The 12,447-nt window shown below is 41.7% G+C and overlaps 1 protein-coding gene across 1 annotated transcript in view; it reads right to left on the bottom strand.

Moving 5' to 3' along the window:
* Positions 1 to 12,447, bottom strand: part of GPR158 (G protein-coupled receptor 158) — a 343,663-nt gene that overhangs the window by 307,666 nt on the left and 23,550 nt on the right. The window contains exon 2 of the mRNA XM_084782153.1: positions 4,644 to 4,749. Within this exon, the coding sequence (XP_084638279.1) occupies positions 4,644 to 4,749 (106 nt within the window). The remainder of the gene's footprint in view (positions 1 to 4,643; positions 4,750 to 12,447) is intronic.

Raw genomic sequence — 12,447 nt, 5'->3', positions numbered from 1 at the left:
AGAGGTCTCTGGGAAAGCACTGTGACCCCATTATGCTCCAAGGTAGAAGCTATGCTCTGGATGCAAGGATTTCCAAAAGAAAGGTCAAATAATGCTTTCCTTAGATCTTTGTACTAAATCCCTCTTCTCATATACTAAATAATAATCACTCTTACCTCTATAAAGCAATTTCTCTAGCTAGAATGACATGATGTTACAGGTAGACTCATACCCAAGACATCCCATTGACAAGGAGAGACATGGCAATGCTGTGACCAGTGTGTGTGTGTGTGTGTGTGTGTGTGTGTGTGTGTGTGTGTGTGTATGTGTGTGTGTGTGTGTGTGTGTGTGTGTGTGTGTGTTACATATTTGGGTATATATAATCTCCCCAGCCTCCAAAGTAACAGTTTTAAATACTTAATTTTTATTTTTAAATTGTTCATATATGAGTGTGTCTGTGTGAGAGTGAGTACAGGCACCTGCTGAATCCAGAAGAGGGTACAAAATCCCCTGTAGATGGATATATAGGCAGCTGTAAGCTTCTCCAGTGAGCACCAGAAACCAAGCTCAGGCCCTCTGGGATAGCAGTAGGCACTCTAACTGCTGAGCTCTCTTTCCGTCTCCCAAAGTGACATGTTAGCAATTCCGAGGAAGTGTCTCAAAGTGAGAATACTCAAAATGTATATCTGAAAATGTTTCCAGTGTTATATAGGTTTTGTTGCCAAAATCTACAAATATTCAGAGCCCTTCAATTTAAACTTGGAGGTAAAAGTTCCCAATCAATCACACAAGAAGAGAATAAGCTGAGGTGTGTGTGTCTGTGTGTGTGTCTCTGTGTGTGTGTGTGTGTGTGTTCTTTAAAATGCTAAAATGCTCATTTAGAAATATCTAAAATATTCAGGTTAGCTTATAGGGACTAATGGAAGGTAGGATGAAAAATTGCTGGCTACATGTTTGCATAAACATTTGAAAAACAGATAAATAGAACTGAAAAAAAATGGACAACATGATTTAGCAAAAAGCAGTCAACAGCTGATTCCTTCCATTTGGCTTAATATATTCTTGCAAAGTAAATTCATCCCTTGTGACAGATGTTAAAACTAGGTATAAACCCAGCTTTGAGTCACTGCATTCTCAACGAATAAACTACTCTACTGTTGGTGAGGAAGAAGTGGTTGTAACAGTCTCAATAAGAAAAACTTACAAAAATATGGGTATGATTACTAACTTTTACAAAATAATATCAACACCATCAAATCATTTCATTTTTATACAAACTTGATTAAGTTTTCTGATTTATGAAAAGATAGATAAATATTATAAAAGATTTGTATACTCTTTATATTCCTATAAAAATAAGAGGCATTCAATGTTTACTCATGGCCTATAATCAAACAGCTTAAAGCTATTTTCTTTATGTTTCCTATTTCAAATGTTTTTAATTACTATAGTGGAAATAAGCAAAAGAAGACTTTTAAGAATAGAAATCATTTCCTTTAGTACTTCTAATCAACAGTAGGACAAAATTCTGTGTACTCAAAGCACTGGTAGGAAAAGAAAACAGGCTGAAAATGAAATGGATCCTGAAAACATGGTCTAGTCCACTCTGCAATGATCTAGATGAGCTGAGAATCACCATGCACCCCGTTATGAGAGGTGGTCTCAGATCTTGTTTTGCTATGTCCCTGGAGTGGGGGCAGCCTCCCATACCCGGCTACCTGAACTCGATGGGAAATTCTCTTGCTAGTGGTGTTTCTGGAACTTCTGTCATTGTCCTCTATCAGTCTTCTATTTCCAACACCGGCCCTGCTCTATTGATACAACCTGTCCGGGAGCTGAAAAGTCAACAACACCCCAGAAAAACAACGAAGTGAACTTTGTCCTGCTTAGGAAGCAGACACATGTAAGTCCGCCTACTACTTATGGGAGGAGAGTACCAAACATAGTATTGAGCAAAGCATAGAACTGGCTCCAAGCTGCGATTGGTGTTAGTTTCTGATGACACAGATATTCATAAAGATAAAACGCTGAGTCCTAAAACTACGACTCCTACTAAAGGTTCTCCAAAACAAGCTCGCTTAGACAGTGACCCTGGAGTTAGAGCCACAAGATCAGAACAAAAGAAAAACCAGAGCAGGTGAAAAATGCTCCAAGCAGGAGGGTTTTCTTTGTTTTTCCCACAGAGTGAACTCTTCAAGAAAAGCTAGGTTCTAATCTCCAGGTTATGTCAGCACAGAGAAGGAGCTGAAAGGGGGTCCTCGTACTCAGACTTCAGGTGTGATGTGCAGCATCCAAAGAGACCAATACCACCCAAAGACTCTTAGGGAGTCTGCCACCAGGAACCTCCCAAGCCTGGCCCGGAACTAAATGCCCTTACTTTCTTTTCTGTCCTTAAATTTTCTTATATATTCTTCTCTCATATATTACATCTTCATGGCGTTTCCCTCTCCTTCCTCCCCTCCCCAGCCCTTCCCACCATCTCGCTCCACCCACCGCTTGCCCCATCCATTCCTCCTCCATTTCTCTTCAGAAAAGGGCCAGCCTCCCATGGATATCAACCAAACATGGCATGTCAAGTTGCAGTAAGACTAGACACCTCCTCTGCTGTTAAGGCTGGATGAGGCAACCCAGTAGGAGGAAAAGGGTCCCCAAAACAGGCAAAATAAATCAGAGATAGCCCCCATTCCTACTGTTACGAGTCCCACAAGACCAAGCTACACAGCCATAACATAGATGCAGAAGGCTAAAAGGAGACTATCTTCCTGTTTTTAGACAGACTGTTCACCAAATCCAGGGCTCCCACCAAAACAAGGCTGCACAGAGCACAGAAATGGCCACTCTTAGACCAGTAACCACAGTGGAACACCCAGTGGAAAGAAAGAAAACACACGCTAGCTAAAGACAATGCAAAGTGCCCACACACAACTGCTGTGGAGATAATCACTAAACTAGAGACAATCCCCAATCATCAATTGAAATGTATATGTTTGAAGTTGTCAAAGTCATCCAAAGGGAAGCAAAGCTTCCAAAACATTCAAAACCATAGGAGGAACAAATATAGACAGGATTTTACCATTTGTGAATTAACAAAGCAAGAAGATTCACATACCCAGTGCAGTCCCAGCGGGGTACGGGGTATGAGCCACAGAGGGCTGCCTACATGGAGGCATATGGACATGGAAGAGATGCGTGAGTAACCAAGGGGGTGAAGTGGCATTATAGGAACATGGTAAAAGCAGAATAGATTTAGAGAAACATGGAAGAGAAGGGAGGTGTTAGAGGTACTGAGGGAGGGAGATTTGAGCGATACAGATAAAGAGCACAGGAGTAGATAAAGGTAGGTGTGATGTATATGGGAATTATGGGATTTGGGGAAGGTAATTGGGAGTGTGACAGTCTTGGAGGTGTGTGAGTGATGTATAATAGCGTGGTATTGTTGGGTGTGCACATAGTGCGCGTACAAGGAGAATATATCCATATATGTACATGCTTATACCTGAGCACATATAATTGCAATGACACAAAGAAGTACTTAATGGCAAACATCCTTCTGGCTTAAATACCCTTGCTTTGAAACCATATATATGCGCTGTGCGAAACTGCCATTCACAACTGGGAAACGTTCAAATTAAAGATGTCGATTATAGTCCAGGCATGGTGACACACTCCTTTAATCCCAGCACTCTGAAGGCAGAGGGAGGTGGATGACTGTGAGTTCGAGACCAGCCTGTCCATGACAGCCAAGGCTACACAGAGAAACCCTGTCTCCAAAAACAAAACAAACAAACAAACAAAAAAGTGTTGATTATGACTTTGCAGAAACATCCTCCTATTCAAATTAAATTAAAACAAGCTGATGCAACTTTCCTTACAAATCTATGGAGCCAACATTGGGATATTCCAAGTGTTTAAGAGCAGAAAACTGGAATTTGTTCTTTTACACAGCATTTTGGGTGTTAGAGACAGATTAGTGAGAACGCAGTTGTTATGACATCTCCTCTCTCCTTTGAAACTGCAAAAGGCAAGTGACAATGGTCATTGCTGCTGCTGTTGTTTTTCTGGACAAAAAAAAGACTGGTCTTTTCAAAAGTGTAATCTCTGTTCCTAATCAGCCAGCATCCCATCCAGTCAAGCAGGGACAGGAGTGGGAGCGAGAGAAACACACACAGCTGTAACCAATTCCTCCTCTCCAGGTCCCTGCATATAATTTTCTCCTTGTTTTCCAAATTGCCCTGCCATACCTGCTCTACAACGTTTTAGCAGATGGCAGTGTGTCTGAATGGATCCCACTAATGTGACAATAAGCATCACAGTGCATTAAAAGATGCTTAATCTGTTTGGTCCCGCTGGGGCTGTTTTCTCATTCCATGATTGTTTTACATTTCTAGCTCGTTTTGAAGAATAAAATCAGCCTTTAATTAAAGTCGAATTTCTGCCATAACCTTACTTTTAGCCTTGTCTTTTAAGAGTCCCCAAAACAGTGACTGTGCAAGAATTTTATTTTCTCCCCTCTTTTCAGTTCATTTGACAGAACCGAGGTCCACACAGCCTCTTCTTTTCTCGGTAGGATGCACATGGTCATTCGCACACACAAACAAAACATGTGCAAGAGGCAATCAAACCTTTGGTTTCTATCTCCTTGGCTCTTGTCCTTGTAATCTTACCTCTGAGTTGTTCAAGTGGCATCTGTGAGTCCCTGAAAACCAGCCATCACTCGAGCATTGGTCAATGTCCACTTTCTGAAGATTTATATCAACTTTCATCACACCCCTAAAATGGAAAAGATAAAAAGAAAAAAAAATTAAGCTGAGCCTTTATAATTTCTAATCATGTTCTGCCCTGGAAATCAGACAAATGTAAAGAATGTACTAAATGGTTCACAATATGCAATCAGATTTAACTCAGGCTTACTCAGTAAGGAAGCATAGTAGGCGACAGCCAGCAAGGACTTATTTTGTCCAACTTGCAAAAGTAAGAACTTTGTGCCTTCACAATCTTTGGCCCCTTCATGTAGTACCTGGCACATAACACGTGCTCAGTAAATACCTGAAGGTTGACTGAAGGAGAGAGAAACTTTTTTGTTGTTGTTGTTAAATCACAAGTAGGGCATGAGAAAAAGACTTGTAAGAGAGCAGGTGATGTTTATTTCCTTAGAAGTCAAACCACCATGTGGGGGAGATTGGTTATTAAGCAGCTGAAAAACATCTTTGAACAAATGCTGAGAGGAGGTATAAATGTGAGCCAAAAACAAGAGGCGGGGCCTTTGGCGACTTGGGATAGTTTTGGCTGTTCATCGCACCACTTAGAGAGACTCCTAGGGAGAACCGCTCAAGGGAAGGCTTAGGGGCTCCTGCTGAGGTTCCAGGTTCTGATTACTCCAGGTTCCAGCAGAAGAAATCCTGCCTGATTACGCCAGGAGAATCATTCCTCTGATTCCTGAGTCCTTACGGCTTTGTAATTGTATTCTTTAATCCTCTTCTCCTATTGTTTCAGTTAGTCAGGTTATAAGTGACGTACGCTCATTAATAAGTTTGTAGTAAAATATATTTGTTAAGAAAATTGAGCCTACAGATAATACTGTTATAGACACAGCAGAAAACTTGACTCTGAAATAAGATCTAACCCCGTTCCCGCCTTCCCCCCCTGAAAAAATAGCTTCTTTATGTGAATCACAGCCAAGCTTTAATCTCGTTTCTTTCTACATCTAATTCCCATACTGTGCCGGGAGGTCAGAGAAGTTGGGGTAACTGGGGGTGAGGTAACAGAACAAAAAAAAACCCTCTTTCCTCTGATCTCTAAGTGGCATAAATACACAAGATGATAGATAGGTGGGTACTTACAATGTGATGCAAAGCATATGATATAGGAGTTAGTATCGCTAGCTAAGAGTAGGATAAAAGAACCTGCCCTTGCTTTGACCAGCTATCACGAGGGCTGTTGGCAAACTGCCGCCAGCAGAGCCGATGTTGTTTATGCACGTATCATTCAACATACTCAGGCACTGTGGGGAAACACAAACAGATCCATCTATGTTTCTGACAGCACACACGACAGATAATGAATGATAGTTATAATAAATTCTACTACATGAGCTGGTTGGCTTGTTTTTTGCTCTTTGTTTTTGTTTTTTGAGGGTATTTTGTCGTTTTGTTTTGTTCCTGCCAATTTGACACAAACCGGTGTCATCTGGGGGGGGAAAAAAAAGAACCCTCAACTATGAAAACAGCTCCCATCAGATTGACTCAGATTGAGCAGTCAGCAAGCCTGTGGGGTGTCTAAAGGTTTGATGGGGGGAGCACCCAGCCCAATATGGATGCTATCACCCTGGACAGGTGGTCCCCGGTTACTCGAGAAAGCAGGCTGGGTTACCCATAAAGATCCAGCCAGTGAGTAGTTATTTCTCCATGGTCTCTGTTTCAGTTCCTGCCTACAGTTCTTGCCTTGGCTTCCCTCAATGATGGGCTGTGATCCAGGACACACAAGCAAAAATTAACTCCTTCTTCCCCAAAACCGTTTTTGGTCATGGTGTTTATCACAGCAATAGAAGAAGGCAAACTAGGACAGGAAACATTACAGAGGAAGAAAGATTGTGCTGGAGGGGCACAGGTCAAAGGATGAGAGGAGGCAGGAATAATTACAGCCCTTCATAGCCACACCATCCATACCCTTCATCACCAGCGTCAGGACGCTTCCCCCTGGACTATTATGGGCTACTGCATTTTAGCATTCTCCCTTGAATGCCTCATTTAAAGCACAAATTAACCAAAAATATGCTTTTTTTTTTACTTGTGTCACAATTGTTAGAAATAATGAGCTCGGGTTTTCTTCAGCTATTTACAACAGCAACAAGAGCTCAGTGCCAAGGCAGGCTACATGTCCCAGCTTGCTCGGCGCCATGGTCACCAGTGGGGACTGCAGGATGGTGGCCGTTACTCTGCTCCTTTTCCTTGAAGGAAATTGACTTGAGAGCTAAGTAGCTTACTGATTGAGAACGTTTTCCCTTAACTTCAAGTTCATATATAGACACCAAAAAGTCGCAGCAGACTTTCAATCCAGCCACGAAGCACTTTGAGTTTGAGCAAAACCACCAGAGGTAAATGAGCCTTGTGTTGTCCACCAGATGGGAAATCAGCGCTGACTCATCTTCATTAGGGCTCCTAGGTATCCGGGGACCCACGGAGCCCTGGGGAAGGTGTTGCAGACTTCTGGAGAGGGGGGTGGAGGTTCGGGGGACTTGATGAGTAAGAAAAGCTCTCTTACTGGGGAATAGCAGACAGTTTAAAGAAACGCAGAGACCCAAATGCTGAAGCCAGCTAGCACCCTAAGCACGCCTGTGCCCTGAGTCCCTGGAGCGAGCGATGTCTCTGGGGAGGAAGTGCTATTCCTTCAACATCCGGAAAGCTCCATAGGCAACCAGGAAACAATTTCAATTCCTCCGGGCTGGAAAGTGAGGGCCAGAAAACCTAGTGGAAACCTCCAGAATTTGGAATACAGCAAACACTATTCCCCTAAACCCCTTGCTGTTCCACAGGCCAGTGTGTTCCCCTACTTGCTGTCTGGGGAAACCCCAAATGCCTTTCATCTTTGACATTTCTAATATTCTGCTACCATGAATAGGCTTCTGTGTCAAAAACTACTGCCAAGTGCTGTAAGATGGCATCGTCACACTTTTCTTGTATTTTGACACTTCTGTCCCATTGCCACTTATCACTACACTGGTTTCAGATCTTCATTTCTAACCTGCATAACAGCTTTTTAATAATATATGTTTGGTTCTGTGTGGCACTGTACCAGGTAGAGGTTCCAATGTGAAGTTTATAAAGATTGGCGCTATCGTCCAGAAGAAAATGATACACATTCGTAACAGTGTGACCTCTGTCCTGACAGATTGATACTATAACTCTTGATGGATGCACACCAAGGACATGAAGAGGATTACCAGAACTCTGTTCCCAAGTGCCTAATAACAATAACGTGATGTTTGAATTTGTTTTCCTCTTACTGTGATAAACAGCACGGGCAAAAGGCAAGTTGGGGGAAAGACGGGCTCATTTTATCTTTCATTTACAATCCATCATCAAGCGAAGCTGAGGTAGGGACCTGGAGGTAGAAACTGAAACCGACACCGACGGAGGAACTGGTTTGGTATCTCTGACTTGCTCAGTGTGCTTCCCTATATCAGCCAGGACTGCTTGCCCAGGGGTGGCGCCTTGTGCAATGACGGGCACCTTCCCACAGAAATCATCAGTGAAGAAAGTGCCCTTCAGACCTACCTATGGGCCGGTCTGGTGGAGGCAGTTTCTCAAATGAAGTCCCCTCTTTCTGGATGACTCTAGTTGTGTCAAGCTAACCAAAAACTAAACATCATGCTTAGCTCTAGGAGGTATAATTGCGGACTACATACAGCCTAAGTAACACTGCACAGCCTCTTAGCTAGGTTCCAAAAAATGCCCACAGCCTACTGAATGCATACATGTTATAGTATAAAGGAAACCATTGCCGCTAAATTGTCTTTCTTTCAGAAATTTTACAAAAACAGTTTGTCAGTAAATTCACTGTTAGTGCCTACAGGGACCTCAGAAGGTATCATGTAAACATATACCATAAATCTTAAGTTCACTACAGTAAATGTTATATAACCCTTAAAGTGTGTAAATATGATCACGACCCTTCCCTGTTCAACACCAATATTTTCACTTTCAGAGAATATAAAGCATAAACCTCTTAGCACAGCATTCCAATTGGACTATAGATGAAAGAACATCTGTATTTGAGAGAATGGAAGAACTGGAGATCAAAAGAAAGCTCCCAGGGTCTACGGTGTTTCTTAGCCCTGTTACCCTGCTCTATTGCTGGAAATGGGGATGGGAGTAATAGTCCATGGAGGAATATTAATGGAAAACCATTGAGAAGGTGTGCTGACACTATAAAACGAGAAAGGTAAATACAGACCCAGCTACAAACCCTGCAATCTACAATGGTGATCTACTACCCGCCTGCTGGTGCAGTCAGGGCACAAAAGCTGCGGGAGTAACTAAAGACTATCTGATTGGATTTAAAGCCTGCTCCATCAAATGAAACCCCATGTCTAACACTGCTCAGGTGGCCAAGAACCTGGAACTATATAGGCCATGGACCTAGGTGAAAACTAAGGACAAGTGTTCTGCTACAGCAATGTAGCAAAATAATGGCAGTCTGCTGTACCCATAGGTCGGAGTCCCGCTCAGCCGTCATACCTGAAGGAGATGGTAACAGGCACAGAGACTCCATACTGTGCAGTCTGCTGTGCCCATAGGTCAGTCCAGTGAAATCTTACTGGGTATACAAACCGCATTTAATGGTTGCCCCATACCCAGCAGTACTCAACCAACACAAATTGAACTGAGTGGTATTTTGAGAGTTTTTTGGTTTCACAGTACTTTGGCCTTTTTCTTATATATTATTGTTTCTGATTTGGAGTTTTATGTGTTTTCTCTTTGAACATGCATGTGTGTGTGTGTGTGTGTGTGTGTGTGTGTGTGTGTGTGTGTGTGTGTTTCTTGCACTTTTTTCTTTTTTTCTGCTTGTTTTGTTCTGGTCTTTTTGTTTTGTTTGTTTGTTTTTCATTGACTGTTTCTTTTCTAAAGAGAAAGAAAAGAAGGCCTGGAGTTGGATGAGTATAGAGGTGAAGAAGATCTGGGAGGAGACGAAGGAGGAAAACCGTGATCAGAATATAGTGTATGAAACAAGCCTGTTTTCAGTGATAACCAAAAACACATACTGTTTAAACAAACTGTGCTGAAATCAAGATTTGATGGAAGCAGGGTCTGGAAAATCAGTTGATCAGATGCCTTTAGTCATCTCCTTCCATCAACAGTCAGTCAGAACAAACTCCTAGTCTGCAGACTGCCGCCATAACAAAACAAGTACCTTTGGATTCAGAAAAGGCTTCAGTGATAGTTAAAACAGAAATCTGTTGGTAACTCTTGAAAGATAATAAAGAGCCTGGCAGTGGTGGCACATACCTTTAATCCTAGCACTTGGGAAGCAGAAGCGGGTAGATTTATGAGTTCAAGACCATCCTGGTCTACAGAGTAGATTACAGGACACCCAGCACTACACAAACAAACTCTGACTTGATAAAAAGGAAGGAAGAAAGTAAGGAAAGAAGGAAGGAAGGAAGGAAAGAAGGAAGGAAGGAAAGAAGGAAGGAAGGAAGTCAGTGATGGAAGTTCTATTAGAGGTGAACAAAAGGGACTTTTGCCACAAAATAGTTTTGATAACACCAAACTAGTGATGACCTGTGATATGGCTGGATATGGCTGACAAATACTCTAGGCAAATTCACAGGAAGAACTGTCTGATTCCTTCTAATAGCCAAAGAGCTAGCTTTTCCTTAAAAAAAAGGGGGGGGGGGGTGTGTAAAGCATGCATTTCACAAAATGTATCAACTTAGCAACTTTTAAATATCCAGTTCAGTTGTGTTAAGTATTTTCACACTGACATATGACCAATGTGCAGAACTCTTTGTGGTGGTTTGAATAGGAACAGCTCCCACAAACTCATGTATTTGAATGCTTGGCCCATAGGGAGTGGTTCCATTAGGAGGCGTGGCCTTGTTGGGAGAGGAAGTATGTCACTGTGGAGGCAGGCTTTGAGGTCTCTTAGCTCAAGCTATGCCCAGTGTGTTACAGTCTTCCCCTGCTTCCTTCAGACCAAGATGTAGAGCTCTCAGCTGCTTCTCTAGCACCATGTCTGCCTGGACACTGCCATGCCTCCTGCCATGAGCATAATGATAAACATGTGAAGCTGCTAAGGACAAGGGAGAGCTTAGCAGCAAACATGAATATCACACACATGTATGTGTTATGAAGGATGACAATATTGAGAACACAGCCATATAAGTGGGAAAATAATAAGGATTATTGTCCCCCAACCAGTACTACTGGACAGAGGTAAACTTAAGCTGCTAAAGATTTCACTACAAAATGTAAAACTATAAAATTAGTGGGTGGGACACATGAGAATAATTTGTGATGACATGTCAAAAGGCTTCATAAACAAAACTTCAAAATTGTAAAACTACAGGCAAAAATTTTATTACATACCACCAGAGAACCTTTTTAATCATGTTCACGGGAAGATATTATGCATACAGCCAACTATAGTATGTCAGATTAGAAGGTCTTGCACTTCCTAAAAGCAACAAGGAAACAATAACTTGAAGGCATCAAGACCTGTTGCAACCCCTCAAAAACCTAACATTCAAAATAGAGAAAATAGCAAAAGATTACAGAGGATTAAGCCCAACAGACTTATGAGCATCTAAAACAATTGAAAAGGCATTGGCAATCAAAGAGACGCTCGTGAGAACTGTGAGAGGCAGCTGCACATCCACTGGGCTGGGATGGAGCAGAAAGTTATGTAACGCCAAGCATGAAGCTACAGAGTCCCCAGTGTGTGTCTATAGACATAATACAGCCTTCAGGACAGCATTCTTATAATAGTAAAAGTACATTTATCCTTCACTATGAACCAAAAACCCTACTCTTAAATTTGTTTTTCAAAGAAATCTTCACACTTCCGCAGGTGTGTATAATACATGCTGCTGTGCTGCAGTAAAGAAATGAATGCGTTGTGGGATCTGAAATTAGGCATGGTAATACAGGCCTATAATCCAAGCATGTTAAAGGCTAAGGAAGGTGAGCATAATTTTGAGACTAACCTGACTATAAAAGATGGCCTTACCCCAACTAACTAATTAGCTAAAAGATAAATATAAAAGGAAATATGTCAACGAAAATTAGGAAATATAATGAGATTTATCCCATTTAATTAGAACAATTAGCAAACAAAAATAGCATATGAATAATATAATTCCCAGGTTGGTTGCACATGATGAAAGAATCACAGAAAGGATTTGTTTGAAATGGAAGAGAAATTGTCCTTTTTCTACCATATAACTACAGGAGAGTTTAGGTGCATGTTTCAGTAACTTTAAGTTTTACTGAAATTCATCTTGAGACGTTCCTCACCTTTCATCCAAAGAAGCAGTTGCTCACACACAAAAAAAAAACCACCATCCACTACCTCCACCATCATATATCTCAAGTCTGTAATTGGGAAAAAAAATGCAAGACTAGCGGCAAGCCTTTATGTTAACCAAAAGCTTAAGGCTCCGGTGTGGGTGTAAGAATGTAGCAACTGGGGTGGTCCATGCAGTAAGCAGAGGGCCATCTTTTTTTTAAAGGTTTATCTATGAGAGGAAGAAAGCATCCCACATGTGTAGACCTAGGAGTCAGTAGTGCAGTAAGCCAAAGGGAAGAACAGAAGACCACTGGAAAAGGATATACACAGAATAGCATGTGCACAGAGTGTACACATTACCTATGAAAGAGTTGCCTAAAGAAAACACCCATTCACCAAGCAATATATAATACAGACTCTTGATGGGATTGAAACTGAAAGTGGAATTGGGGCCCTACCTAA

This window comes from Acomys minous (genome assembly GCF_964271855.1).
Source record: "Acomys minous genome assembly, chromosome: 5".
In the NCBI taxonomy this organism is placed as follows: domain Eukaryota; kingdom Metazoa; phylum Chordata; class Mammalia; order Rodentia; family Muridae; genus Acomys; species Acomys minous.
Note: the sequence above shows the minus strand (reverse complement) of the source record. Positions and strands in the feature narration are given on the sequence as shown.